General features: G+C 44.9%; 1 protein-coding gene and 1 long non-coding RNA gene across 4 annotated transcripts in view; both read left to right on the top strand.

The window, feature by feature from the left end:
* Positions 1-465: 465 nt before the first annotated feature.
* On the top strand, positions 466-3137 carry LOC144327734 (uncharacterized). The gene is made up of 2 exons (XR_013392807.1): positions 466-1082; positions 1282-3137. It is a non-coding gene; the product is annotated as an uncharacterized LOC144327734 (long non-coding RNA).
* Positions 3138-6697: 3560 nt separating this feature from the next.
* Positions 6698-15151, top strand: part of SMG7 (SMG7 nonsense mediated mRNA decay factor) — a 67785-nt gene continuing 59331 nt past the window's right edge. For 2 of the 3 annotated variants that reach the window (XM_028732219.2, XM_028732218.2), the window contains exon 1: positions 6699-7057. In XM_028732219.2, the coding sequence (XP_028588052.2) occupies positions 7029-7057 (29 nt within the window). In that variant the 5' untranslated portion in view covers positions 6699-7028. Of the gene's footprint in view, positions 7058-15151 lie in introns of all 3 variants that reach the window. The other variant, XM_028732217.2, reaches the window with a different exon arrangement.

Genomic DNA, 15151 nt, shown 5'->3' with positions numbered 1-15151 from the left:
GCCATCGGTGCCCCCTTCTGGGAATCTTCTGATTCACTGGAGAGGCTCATGGAATCTCTCGGGTCACTGTCATTCTGCCCTCCGCTGCCCTCAGATTCTTCCCCTTCGCTCTCCATTTCCTCTCTCCCCTGCGCCTCTGCTCCAGAGCCCCTGACAATATGTATTAAGTGACTGAGACTCATATTATGGGAGATAAATTAAAAAATTAAAAAATTGTCCAGTAGCATCTTAGAGACCAACTAAGTTTGTTCTTGGTGTAAGCTTTCGTGTGCATGACAGACTGAAACAGAAGTCACCAGGCCCTTATATATAGTGGGAGGGTGGGGTGGGGTTTTTATCAGAAGGGTAGTAGGAGATGGGTATGGTAAACCTGTTGATGACTGTTATACAAGGGTCTGGTGATTTCTGTTTCAGTGTATCTGAAGAAGTGTGCATGCAGATGAAAGCTTATACCCAGAACAAACTTAGTTGGCCTCTAAGGTGCTACTGGACAATTTTTTAATTTTTTATTTATTTCGACTGCATCAGACCAATACTGCTACCTACCTGAATCTATTATGGGAGATGCTACTGAAAAATACTAACATTGGTTTTTAATATGCATTTACACATTAATTTTATTTTGTTCATTTCAGAATTGTAGAGTTCACATCCTTTGAAAAAGATTAGCCATAAACTACATTGGGAATAAAGAATACACTCTTTTTATACAGCTACTGTTGTTGTGGTGGTGGTTGTTATCCTTGCAAACGTTTTAGAAAGGTTTGATCCCTCTTCTTGTTATGGTTGCAAAACAAACCTAGTTTCTGATCATGCAAAATCTGTATTTGGATGGATTCCTTGCATGCATTCCCTAAATAGTTTATCCATGCTATCCCATTGATCTAGCCTGGTGTGGCACCAGGACCTGAAACTGCAATGCATCATCCAGATTTAATTGATTTAACTTAGCTGAATTTTAGGGTGGCCACCTACAGAGTGAAGACAGGAGTGCCTGGCGTGCTCTGGTCCATGGGGCCACGAAGAGTCGGACACGACTGAACAACTAAACAACAACAACCTACAGAGTGCCAACAAATAAAGTGGGTGGAAATATTTGCTTAAAATTTGCATAATCTAATATTTTTTTTTGGGGGGGGAATACTAAATAGAAATACAACGCATCTTACCAGGTGGGGAAGACTGTGACCTGTGTGCCTGCTCAGTCCAAGTGCTCACTGCTGATGGGCACTTCAATGACCCTGCTCTCCCTTCTGATGATGCCCATTTATCTTTAAACAGGACTTTGACCAGGCAGCTCTTCAAACTGAGAATAAGATTGGAAGAATAGAGACTCTGCTCTTACAGCCCTTTAAAAAGGCTTGTCATCTGTAAAGTATGGTACAGGACCACCCTGCAAAATGTAAATGGGAGTCATTATTATTCCCCTGGTGTGGAGGCAGGCTTCAAACTGGGACCAATCTCCATAGCAAAACAGAAGCTAAAGGACTCAAAACTATGCACTGTTGCTCAGTAAATTGCTCCTGGGTCATAAAACACATTCCAGTGGGCATGGATCCCCATCTCACACTTGAGTGTAGACCGCTGGAGTTCAACTGGTGACAGAAACATTTAGAGTGCATTGATGGGGGAATTTTTATGGCACGGTGCTCCAAAGTTCAGTGGCCCTGAGTTTACATTTTCTCTCATACATACTCACAGTCCTTCTGAAGATCTGACTTCAGGTAATGGTATAGCGTATTTCAACATTTCAGATATTCTGCCCTTTTTAGTGGCACAACTAACTTCCAAAATCACAGCTGGAATTTAACTGGCTTTCTAGATTACTTAAGGGTTTGAGAACAACTAGCAATAATAAACCTCTGTACTGATATTGCCCATGTTCAGCAACTGATGCCTGATCAGCAAATTCTTATGCCATCTTATGAGTTTTCACCAGAAGTAATTAAAGCTGTCTTCATACAGGATTATGTGATATTGTGTAAACTATAATAGAGCTTTCTTTTTAATTACAGCTATATTAGGAATACAGAAGCAGTTGTAAAGCATGGAATGGGGGGGAATGTTAATTGTGTGCTAAACAATTGGTGTAATACACATGGCCATCTGGCCCCCTCCTTCTGCACCTGAGCCCAGATCCTGATCATGCCACATACGCCCCACAGCTATTTAGAGTGGGGGGGGGGATGGACTTCCAAATTAGCACCGCGTTTTGCTTGGCCCTGAGTAGAAAAGGGTGCATGCAAAGTGTGCCTTGGGTTGGCAGAGTTCTCCCTCCAATGGAGACTTAAATGTTAATTAGGAACAGACTGCTCCCTGCTGAAATGCAGCTATAGAGAAATGTCCACATATTGAATTTCCACCTGCCAGGCTACAGTCCCTCGGAGGAAGGTGTTATGTGTTGAAGTTCTCACCCTGGCCACCAGGGGTGTTGTCCTGGTCACTGGCCACTCAGGTCCACGTCAGTTAATTTAGGTGGGAAACCCTGGGGTGTTCTTGTTACAATGATGACAGCCGGCTGCCTATAAAAGCAGGCTGGCTGAGCTGTTCAGTACAGTTCAGTTCCAGCTTACTCTAAAGAACCACTTGGAGAAATCTCTGTGTCGTCTGCCATCTCCACCCACTACTTAATAGAAGGGATGGCAACCCTAGTATGACTCTTCTTGTTCCACCTTATACATGCTTAGTCAGAATAAGGCTCCATCTGCACTATACATTTAAAGCAGTATAAATGCTTAACAGTCATGGCTTCCCCCAAGAAATCCTGGGAAGGGTCATTTGCTAAGGATTCCCCTTACAGAAATCTTTTTCTGGGATATTGGATATAGAAGGCCAGACCAAGCATCCCTGTTGAATGGTCACTTTAAAATGTGAAGGTTCATCATTGTTTCACAAGTTGTGTATGTCTTTAAGGGCCAGGGCAGATAACGAGACCCAGTCTTGCAGCTGTGAAACATAGCAGGTGCTGCTAAGCTGAGTTAATTAAGCTGTGTCAGCAATTGGGTGCAGTATATAAGGAGCAGCACCTAGCTCTCTCATCACCCTGGGGGATGGGTTAGTGGTTGGGTTATGTTTGTTGTTGTTATCTTTAGTGTAAAAGGAGTTTTGTTTTTGCTATTAAAACCTTGTTAAAGTTATTTTTGAGTTCCTTGTCATGCATGGTCTCCCCAGCAAGCTCTCTGCAGAGCTACTAACCTGCAAATAGCCAACAATCCCATCTCTTCTGGGAAGAGCTGAGCTATTTTAGTGACACTGTGGAAGCTGTACTATCACTTCCTCTTCTGAGCATAAATGGAAAACCCTTTATAACCTTTCCAGGGTTTTTTTTTTTTAAAGAGAGCAATCCTGGTTACTTTGAAAAATGAATGCAAAATCAAAGCATGTAACTTTCACTCTGAGAACTAGATGAGGTGATTCCCCCACCCCTGAAAAATAAAATATGCCGCTGGTTAAGAAATGGGAACACTCAGGGAAGGAAAGGATGAGTGGAACACACTTGCCTAGATCTCTAACCTGTATTAAATTGATTGGCTCCAGAGAAGAAATTAATCTTTTAGTACAAAGCCTCTAACTGTGAGGAACACAGCACTTGCTTCTTTTGGGTGGCTCTGCACATGGGACTGCAACTCATCTGATTTTATGGATATGCTTCTCATAGTTTTAGAGCCTGTATTAACTACTTGAATAAGGTGCATATTTTCCAGCATTGCATCAGATGAGCTTTTTGCATGTGTGCAGAAATGACAACTTTCATGAGCATTTAGACTATAAAAGGTAAAGGTAAAGGGACCTCTGACCGTTAAGTCCAGTTATGAACGACTCTGGGGTTGCGGCGCTCATCTCGCTTTAGTGGCCGAGGGAGCCGGTGTTTGTCCACAGACAGCTTCCAGGTCATGTAGCCAGCTTGACGAACCTTAGCAGCGCACGGAAACGCCATTTAGCTTCTTGCTGAAGTGGTACCTATTTATCTACTTGCACTTTGACATGCTTTCGAACTGCTAGGTTGGCAGGAGCAGGGAATGAGCAACGGGAGCTCACCCTGTCACGGGGATTCAAACCACAGACCTTCTGATCGGCAAGCCCCAAGAGGCTCAGTGGTTTAGACCAGTGTTCCCCAACCTTGGTCCTCCAGCTGTTTTTGGACTACAACTCCCATCATCCCTCGCTAGCAAGACCAGTGGTCAAGGATGATGGGAATTGTAGTCCAAAAACAGCTGGAGGCCCAAGGGGAACACTGGTTTAGACCACAGCACACACACACCCCAGACTATGTGGCACCCCAAAGACCTTTGGTTTCCTTTTTAAAATGTGCATGGTTAAAACCTATGCCATTGTGCTCTATAAGTCTTTTTGACAGCACAGGACAGCCATATCCGCCTCTGGTATTCTGCTCATACTGCTTGCATTTTTAGTTTCAAGTGAGAGGCAATTACATCACGTGGAAAGCTTCCTACATGCTTGATTTCCCCCTTCTAACATCAGCTTGGAGAGGGCTGGTGTAGACCATACTGCCAGTCAGTGTAGACAATATGGAGTTGGGTGGACCAATGGTCTAACTCAGTGTAAGGCAACATCCTGGATTCCTAACCACCACCATCATATGGGTAACTATTATCTCACTGATTAAATCCTCTTCCCCAACGCGAGGATCCCAAAATGTGCACACATGCCTGTCTACCCAGAGTGACTTGCCCAAAGCCACACAATGAGTCTTTGGCAGAAGTGGGGGCTAAGCCAAGGTCTCTCTCATTTAAGTCCAGCTTCACATCCAATGTGATTTTTAGTCACATAGCTAAACTCACCCTAGCTCTCCCTTTTCACCATCTCTTTAATGAGCTTTGTGATTCATATTAAGGCAGGTGTTCAGCCTTGTAGACATGGTTAGTCTCACATGAGAAAGGGAAGATGACTCCCTTTTGCAATGAAGGATTTTGAAATGAGACACGGATGGCCTTTCAGTGTGAAATCACTCCCAGGGAAAGTGCGATATAGCGGTAGCTTGTGTACCAAGGAGCTGCTCATGTCCCACATTAAAACTATGACACAGCAGAAAGCATTTCCTGACTCAGAGAGAAATGTATTGAATTTATTTTTATTTTTTTTGCTTCTGGACTCTCTCTGCACTAATAATAAGACATGAATCCAGAGCCATCTGTAGAGTTGTCGAGAATGATGATTAAATTTAAGGAGGGTCATTAATATGTCATTTAATAATAAATTGATTTAAACCTGCATATACTTAGTTGTTTTGCTTATTTAAAGGGTTTATAAACCACTTTTGAGATCCATGAGATTACAATACAGTATAAAGAAAGTAGAAATCCAAGTCCCAAACAATGCAGTGTATCAATACTGCAATGAGTTCATGACACGGACAAGATCTAAAGAGGGAACTTCTTGATTTGTAGCTCAGCCTTCTAACCCTTATGCTCTGACAGTTTTTAGTGTACCAGGCAGAGCTGGATGTTATAGGACATATGCTGAAAACCGGTAAGAACAACATGGAATTGCCTGAGAGCCCACGAGGACTATCTTACTGATACAGTGATGAAGCCTGGCCTGGTCCACTGTGCAAGACCAAAGGGCCAGCCAGGAGGTCAAGTGGTGCCAGCAGGGCAGAGCCTAAAATAATCCAGCAGGTCACAGGGTCAGAGCCAGAGAATCTGGCAGGTGGTGGTGCTGGGGTTTTGAGTAAAGGCGGAATTTGGCAATTTAGGAAAAGAGTTGTGGTGAAACCTGGCAGATTATGGGTGTGCAGCTTCCAGGGTCCACAAAAGAGCTTGGCAGGCTCTAGAATTTACTGCCACTATTGGTTATCAACACCAAGAAAAACCAAACAGTTGCATTGTTTGGCGGCTCCAGAGTTGCATAGTGACATATATGAACCAACAGCCTCCAATTGTTAGAATGGGAACATTAAGATTCCAAGGCTTCTGCAACAGGCGGGCAAGGGAGATGCCCCAGGAACCTCTTGCTCAAAGGCGCTCAGTCCGTAGAGCAGGAGACACTCTTCATCTCAGGCTCCTGGGTTCAAGCCCCAGGTTGGACCAAGGATTCCTGCCCTGCAGGGGGTCCGACTAGATGACCCTCATAGCCCCCTTCCAACTCAACAAGTATCCTCCCTCAGATTCTCTTAAGATTTGCAGCAGCAACTGCCCGCACATAGAATCCTAGGGTTGGCAGGGTCCCGAGGGTCATCTAGTCCAACCCCCCGAAATGCAGGAATCTTTTGCCCACCATGGGGCTCGAACCCGCGACCCTGCGGGGAAGAGTCCCTCGTGCGCTACCTGGTGATTCGATGAAGGGGGTGCGATCCTGAGGGGGCCATCGGGGTCTCTCCTGCAGGCGGGAGGGCGGAGGCAGAGGGACAGGATCCCGCGCGCGCCCCCGCGGGCCAGGCCGGAGCAGCGCTTGCGGTTGCCATGGCGACGGCTCACGCCGCTATTCGCGCACACCCCTCCTCCCCCCGCCAAGCACCCTCCGTTGCCATGGCGCTGCCTCGACCAATCGGAAGGCGGGACGGGGGGCTGGCTGTGCCTCTTCCCCCCGCGCCGCCACTCCGGGCGCGAGGGCGAACGGGGAAGGCTTTCCGCGGCGCACTGGAGGCGGAAGTGGGTCGGCCCGAGCCTGGGCCGCGCCCGGAAGTGTGGGCTGAGGGCGAGAGGGTGCGGGGGTGCGGGGGGGGGCAGGACTTGGCGGCGGCGGCGGAGCTGGCCCGACCCTCCTGGCAGCGCCTGCCTGCTGGGCGGCCCCGACGCGCGGGCGGGCGAGGCGTTTGCGGGCGTCTGGATCGGGTCTCGCGAGAGTTCCCTCCCGGGCGGGAGGCGGAGAGCGGCGCCGTTTCCCCTCCCCTCGCCCCCTCCCCCTCCCCCTCCAGGAAGAGCCTGGGCCCGACGCGGGAAGATGGCGGCGGCCGGAGGCGGCGGCAGCGGCAGCGCGGGCTGCGGCGGCTCCCGGGCGGCAGGCGGGCCCGAGCTGTGAGAGCCAAGGCAGGGCCGGCGTGAACGGGCGAGCGGCGGCGGCGGAGGATGAGCTTGCTTTGCGCTCAGTATCTCCGGTGAGGAGGGCGGCGGGTGACGCCGGGGGTGGGCGAGGGGGCAGCTCCGGGCAGGGCCTTCGTGAGGGGCCACGCTGCTGGCGCCTCTCGGGAAGGGCGGGTGCGGTGCCTCCGCATCTTTCCGCAGGCGCGCCTCCCCTGCCCGTGCAGAGGCCCGGGGAGGCCGGCGGGCATGTGCCGGGGATGCTGTGCCACACAGGAGCCCTTCCGAAGGAGGGGGCGGAAGAACATGGCCTCTGGCCGAGGAGCTTTCCCCACATTGTGCCATCCCGCCATTGGCCAGTCTCGGCGGCCAGGTGCCCGTGCAACAAAAAGGGCATGTAGGTTCGAAAAAGAAAGGAAAGGAAATCGTCTTGCCTGCCAAGGTAATGGGTCTATATACAAGGTGAACATGATCACACACCGTTAACGGCACCTGCTTGGGATTTTTCCACAATGCCCTCCCGAAACGCAGATTCGGTTAGGAAAAGGTGAGAAGTGGGAGGTGGGCTCCTGACCATCTGCCTCCCTGTCCTGCCAGCCACACTGGTGGGCTCGCACCAGCTTCCCTCGCCTCCAGAGACATGCCAAGGAATGTGAGAGGAGTTTTTAAAAAGGCATTCTGCATGGAAGTGGGAAGTGGGGTATCTATATATTAGGAGCAATTAAAAATGGTAAGGCGTCAAAGGAAAGGGTGTGGAATTAGGCTGCTGTATTATGGTGGAGGAACTGCTCTAGTGCTCTTTCTGAGGAGGGAGATTTGGTGAGAAATGAGAATGTGCAGGAGGGTGGCGATGTTTCATGGCTGATGGGAGAGGTGATGGTTGGATGAGCAAATGAGAAGACTGCATGGTTGAGAGGAATAGGCTGTTAAGGAAGTGAAGTGAGGGACCCTTGATCACTTAAAGCTGCTGTGTAGTGGTGGATAAGAAGCTGACCATGACAACTTTGCTGCCATAGCTCTCTTGCCTTTCTGCATGAGTTCTGCAGTATTGGATAGGTGTGCCCCATTCATGCTAAACAGTCCTGCTTCTTTTGGCACCAGCATTTGACTTCATGTGTAAAGCGAAGCCTGTAACTGCAATAGGTTAAGCGTCTAGAGCTCCTCTGTGTAAGATGCTATAGCAAAATGAACAGCAGTCTGTCTTGCTGGTAGCCTCAAATCCTCTTCTTGTAAGCTTGTAGTAGTACAGTGGTACCTCGGGTTACAGACGCTTAAGGTTACAGACTCCACTAACCCAAAAATAGTACCTCGGGTTAAGAACTTTGCTTTAGGATGAGAACAGAAATCACGCAGTGGCGGTGGGAGGCCCCATTAGCTAAAGTGGTGCTTCAGGTTAAGAACAGTTTCAGGTTAAGAACGGACCTCCAGAACGAATTAAGTTCTTAACCCGAGGTACCACTGTAAACATTTTAGCAGTTATGGGGGAGCAGATTAGAGAGCAGAGATAATCCAGGAGGCATTTGTTGCTGTAAGGTGTGTATACTCTACTTTAAATCATGAAGTTGCAGAACATAACCATGGACAAAGAGAATGCGTCCCCTCAAGGTTTTCAGTCAGTTATGCTTCAAAGAATACATCCTTCTACCATCTTGATCAACTTTATATTAGTCTAGATGGTTTTAGAATGTGATCATTGCTAAATGCTTTTCATCTATTATAATATATGTAGGTCATATGGTTGCTCTGCATGATAACGCATTAGATTGACACATCCTGGTGTCTTGTCCTAGCAGTGAAGATTGTCACAAACAAAAGTGTGCTTCCTTCCTTGTTTATAGCACAGAAGCACAGAAATGAGAGCTCTAAATGATTTTTTTTACCTTCAGAAAAAACAGGCAAAGGAAGCTGAGATATGGTTATCTGAATTGCGCAGGTGTCCTTAGTGAGCCTTCAGGATACAGCTGGGTGCTCTTTTTTGCTCTTTCTGTTGTGAAAGAAGCTGTCATCTGCTTTCTCCCAAAAGAAGTATCTTTGAATAAGGAAGACCTAGCCAGATACAGACCTGTGTCCGCCCTTCCCTCCTCAGGGAAGTTGTTGGAACAGATGATAGCAGAGAGATTCCAGGTGTTATTTGATGCTGCATTCTTCCTTGATACCTTTTCAGTCTGCCTTCAGAAGTGGCCGTGGTAGATCTGTGCCTGGAGATCAGCATGGGAAGCACTGTCCTTGCTGACCTTCTTGGAGCTCTTTGCAGCTTTTGATACTGTGGACCTTGTCAGTCTCCAGCACCTGTTAGAGCATTTTGAGGTATGCTCTTCAGTGGTTTCATTCCTTGTAGTTTGAATGTACCAAGAGGGAGACCATTGGAGAGGCTTTTAGCCCCATGACAATGCTGTGTTGCATTTCATAGGGCTCAGGGTTTTACTGCTGTTTAACATCTGTATGAAATCATTGTGCAAGTTCCTCCAGACTTTTGGAGTATCACCTTTTGGTGTCATCAGTACACTGGTGCCCAGTTCTGTATCTTATTAAGTAAGTATCCAGGATCTAACATTTCTCTTTTTAACCAGGTTTTGCAGCTGGGTTCAGAAAAAAATTATTGAGCCGATAAGCTGAATTCTGGCAAATCAGAGATAATGCTGGTGAGAAGCAGATTGCTGTAGTCCAGATATGGACTTTGGTCCTCCAGATGTGACTGAACTACAGCTTCCTTCAGACCCAGCAAGCATAGCCAGTGGCCAGGGATGATGGGAGTTGTAGTTCAACAACATTTGGAGTCCAAAGGTTCCCCTGCCTGTAGTCTGGGTTAGTATCAGTCCATCTGCTGCAGAATCTGCACTCGCTTTTGAAGGGGAGAGACCTTGTCCAACAGGACCCCTACTTTTCAAATTTCCATGTTTGATTGATGTAATACACTTTATTCTGGACTTCAAGTGTTTTGTTAAATGCCATATTGCATTATTTATGGTTTTATCTTTCCTTTGTAATCCACTTAGTGAAAAATGTTGAAAAAGCAGCATATAAATATTTTAAATTACTGCAGGGAATCCACTGACAGTTCCTTTCTGGATGCCCTTATGGCCCTGACAGTGCATAGTTTTATAACCTGAAGGTGGCAATTTTGCTCTTGACACTTGCTTTGTCAGAAAATGGGCTGCAGAGTTCTATATCTGCTGAAGCTTCTGAACAGTCATCAATGGTAGCTCAGCATATGTGTTATGGACAACAGGCTCTCCATAAAGTTCTGAAAATGCTTTCTTTGCTCTAGATACCTTGTGTGTTTATGTTGCATCTGCTTATATTCCTAGAGAGGTTACATATTTAGATTCTGTGGTAACAATTCTGTTTGGATTGTACTTCATAAGCCCTTTATAGCAGTTCCAAAACATCTGGTTTTGTTTGTGCTTTCAAAAAATAATGGACTAATATCCCTTTCTTGGGGGAAGAATGAGGAGAAGATGAATTGGGACAGGACAAATATTCTAGGCCCTTTAAATCACCTCTGCTGTTATGTGCAAAGTCAGCTGGAAACAGAACTAGCCACTGCTGGATATGTCCACAATAAAGATCTGCTAAGAAATGGGTACAATTGGAGAAGTATGGCTTCTGCAGTGATTGGTGCCATTCCAATAGTAGTTAGCCCCTATTAGTCATAGTGGTAAAGTTGTAGGGCAAACATGATTGCACATGCTACAATGAAAAGTGAAGTAGAGAACTATGTGAAATCATTTGTGGTAGTTGTAAGAGGCAAAGCAGAAGTAATGAGAAGGGAATGAAGAAGTAAGCCCCATTGAACATACTGTAGTGGATTACTTCTAAGTTAACTTGCATAGGATTGCACTGTATTTTTAAAAAGAAGCCCACCATTCCTTCAGGCCCTGTGGACATTCACAACATAAACTAAACCAGTTTCCTATGAAATCCAAAATATATTTGTTTCCAAGGAATGAGAAGAATCCTTATCTGGCTAATGTGTCTTTAGTTCTGTCAATTATGCATCATAAGGGTTCGGGGGGATGGCAAAAAAATGTCTTTGAAAACCTTGTTTGCTTCTCATGTTCACCTGTTGAGCAGAATTGGAAATTTCAGTTTACCACTACGTTCATTATCAATGTGGGGTTGTCTTTGAGCCTGTTTCAAAGTGAAATCCAGTATTAATTCAGAATGTCAAGTAGTAACTACTGTATTTGAAGTCTAGTGAATGAAATTGAAACTGTATTACAGTTGATTTTTTAACATTTTTCAAAGACTTCATTAATAGCCTTACAGGAGTTCCAAATTGTACCAACTCCCCATTGATGTGAAATTGCTATGCCTTGTGAATCAAAGCCATTTTGATCTTACACTCTCTGTTTTCACCTCAAGGTGACTTAACTTTGCACATGTAAATCTGCCAGTACAGTCGTACCTTGGAAATTGAACGGAATCCGTTCCGGAAGTCTGTTCAACTCCCAAAACGTTCGGAAACCAAATCAAGACTTATGATTGGCTGCAGGAGCCCCATCAGATATTCGGCTCCCAAAAATAGTTTGTAAACCAAAACGGTCACTTCTGGGTTTGTGGCGTTCAGGAGCCAAAACGTTCAAGAACTAAGCTGTTTGAAAACCAAGGTACAACTGTATTTGAGTATCAATTATTGACCTCCTAATCTAGGGAAAATCAAGAGCCAGAAATGGGGAACATCGATCTGGGTTGTTTTACAAAATGCCTTCTGTTTCCAACATGTTTTCTGCACAGTATTTTATCTTTTAAAAGTTTTTCCTAGAGAGTTGGGGGGGGGGAGTAAATTGTACAGAAGGAAGAAAAAATAATTTTCTGTGACTTTAACTTTGCACTATTCTCCTCCTCTAAGCCCTAGTTCAACTCTGAAGTGGTGTTTATGAACTTATCAGTCTGTACAGGGTTTGTTCCTACTGAGATGTTTGGCCTATAAAACAGATCAGATTAGATTAAAGCACAAAATAGGACTTCGTTTAAACTGTAAAAGAAATTGAAAAGAAAATTTATGGAACTGGGGGCAGGGGGGAGGGAAGGCAAGGATTCGGAGAATCCCATTTTATGGATTTGATAATGTTTTTGTGTATACTTTTCTTTCATTGTTGTTTGTTTTTATTTTTGTTACTTTTGTTGAAAATAAAAACAAACTGTAAAAGAAATTATATTTTGGGGAGAAAGAGTAAAATTTTTAAAACATTAATATATGCTATTGATGATGTGCTTGGTTTAGAATTCATGGGGTCAAAATTTCAAGTTTGCCATAGGTTTCAAACTGTACCAACCTATGTTACCCGGAAGTCACTGTTGCCATAGCCCTGGGGTTGGAAATCTGTTTGTCTTTGGGTATTGTGTTGGAAATGTATCAAGAGCTGGAAGGCTTGATGAATATCAAGATTGGTATTATAATTAGATAAATCTTGGATAAATACTGTAGATTCCCTGACTATTGTCTGGGCTTAATGGAGTTGGAGTCCAGTGTCTGCAGGGCCACAGGTTCCCTACCTCTGCTTTAGTCTTTGCACAAATTCAGTTTTTAAAAATCAAGTAAAGGCGTATGAGTTAATTGAATAGTCTTGTCCTTACCTTGCTCAGTGACGGTGGTTTTAAACTTTCTCCTCTTAGGGAACTCTTTCTCATTGATTTGTCTTCCAAATAACCTGTGTGGGGTAGAAGATTATTCTGAGACATGCTCTTGGGTTAGTAATTTCATACAGAACATGAGCCTCATCTTTGTCCAGTGCATCTGGAACACTTGCTGTTTGACAAGCTGTCTTTTGGGGAAGTTGGACTTCTATTACTGCTATTAAGTAAAGAAGAATCCCTGATAAGCTTCACCTTGGGGTTCACTGAATAGAGTTTGAAAACCAGTGTTTTATCCTTCTGTTTTCTTTCAGATCTCCTTTGGTAATGCTCCGTCGTCACCTTCCCTGAGAGCTGCAACTACTCAGCATTTCTTTCCTCTCCCGCTATTTCAGACTTCTGGCCCTCTGTGCTTTTGCATTCTTATTCATACTAAGTTCTGTTGTCAAAGAAAGCTGGAGAATGACAGCAATGGTAGTATTTGCTTAGTTGTGCCAGTTTTGACATACCTAGCTAATCTTTTTCCTTGATCCAGATAGCCAGGCATGCTACTTTCTAAATCAGGAGTAGCCAACATGATGTTCTTTGTGTGCCATTGGACTACAATTCTCATCACCCCTGTCCATTGGCCATGCTGGCTTAGACTCTTGGGAGCTGGAGTTCAACAACATTTGAAGGGCACTCTGCTGAAACACCTCTTGTTCTAAGTTATATGATATACATGGTAACAGTCTGGATTCTTGGACTACATTAACACCTTATAACTACAATCTGTTTTACAGTCTCCTGCCACAGCTTGGATTCAGTCTGACTTTGGTGGTAACCATTGTTGCAGAGTAATTATCAGAGGGAGTTTCACAAAGTGCACCCTTTTGAGAATTCGAGGATCTATCTACATAGTCCCATCCCAACAAATTACTTTTTTGGCTTTCTTTGCCAGTGCAAGCTTTATGGGACTGTTTCAGGGAGATGAGAAAAATGGGGGTGTCTTGTAGCTTCCATAGATTGATTGCTGTAGATCTGACAGAGATGGCTTTCTGCCAGTTTTGTCTCTTTCTGAGTTCAAGACCAGTAGTCAAAGAGTCCTGAAGCTTTAGAAAAGGTTCGCTGTGAATTGAAGGCCTCATAGCATGTTGGCTATCCCCAGGCATTTGGTATAGGAAGGTAGTTCTAATTAATAGGGGACTGCTGCAGATTGTGGAAGTTCTGTGGCGGAGTCCTGCTGCTATCCTAGTGGTCTTCAAAAGGTGGTTGAGCAGTATTTTCCTTGATAAGATTTTACCCCAGAATATGAATTTTAAAAATATCAAAAAGCACACTATTCTTTGAGAAAGGGTATTGTGGTTGTAGATTAGGTACATACTTTTTTTTAGTCTTTTATTACATCTTACCAACTTGATTGATCATTGAGCCTCTCATTTGACTTACTTTAGGTTGGAAGTATAAATTAGATAAAGGTGGAAAGTATGGCATTGATCAAATGACTATAGTACCAGAATCATATACCTTCTACTAGAAATTCAAGTATTGGAGTGTTGATTTTAAAATGTTGCCAGCAATGGTAGCATAAAACATTTCTTCTGGCAAAGAAATTATCTGCTTCTTATTCTCCTCTTCTAGTACTTCAGAAAAAGCTTCCATGCAGATTTGTGCTTCACCTACCTCCCCTATTTCAGTCTGCCCATGAAATTACAAGAGTTCTTGCACTCGTACTGGTTCCCTTTTCTTCACTGGGACTCGTATTGTCAGAATTCATACACTATGTATTCAGCCTCACTAATTAAGGGAAACTGGAAAATAAAGTGTGCTTTGCATGCATAATTGTACTAAACATCTAGTTGTGTGTCTGTTACATGAAAGATTTTTGATTGTGTGTTTTCTAGTCTTTGAATGTCCCCTGTGCAAGTTGTGGTGTTAGCCATAACCAGTGGCTGAGAGCTATTTGCTTGTGTTTACGTTGTGGCCATGCAGTAGTACAGTGGTACTTCCGGTTGCGGACGGGATCTGTTCCGGAGGTCCGGTCAGATCCTGAGGTTTCCAAAACTTGAGGACTGCTTCTGTGCATGTGCGTGTGGCGAAACCCTGTAAAATACTTCCGGGTTTGCCGCACATACATCCCGAAGTTTACGTAACCAGAGGGTTATGTAAATGGAGGTTTGACTGTAATAAACATAGGTCTGTAGTTCCTGGAAGCCACTTTCATGCGGAAAACTGAAGGATCCACGGTGGATTGCGGGGCAGTGACACGCAGGGCTGTGCACTTAAGCCCCTATCCCCAGGCATGACAGGGGGTAAAGTGGCTGCTGAAAGGACTGTGGGAGAAGAGGCACCTATTCCTGCCCCGTGCTCCCCTGGAAATCATCCCTGCCAGCCTGCCGCTTACCAGTTGCAAAATTCTAGCTGTGATTCCCAGACCTGTATTCACTGCTGAATGCATAGATCAGACTTCAGTTCTCTTCATACATGGCACTTTTCAGGATGAAGATTTGCATTGTGTGCTCTTGTGCTGTTGACCATGTGCTGATTCTTGCAGACTGTGTATCAGGGTGGATTTGATTTAAATCAAATTGATTTAGATCACAATTTAAATCACT

The sequence above is a fragment of the Podarcis muralis genome, chromosome 5, assembly GCF_964188315.1.
Source record: "Podarcis muralis chromosome 5, rPodMur119.hap1.1, whole genome shotgun sequence".
Lineage (NCBI taxonomy): Eukaryota > Metazoa > Chordata > Lepidosauria > Squamata > Lacertidae > Podarcis > Podarcis muralis.
Note: the sequence above shows the minus strand (reverse complement) of the source record. Positions and strands in the feature narration are given on the sequence as shown.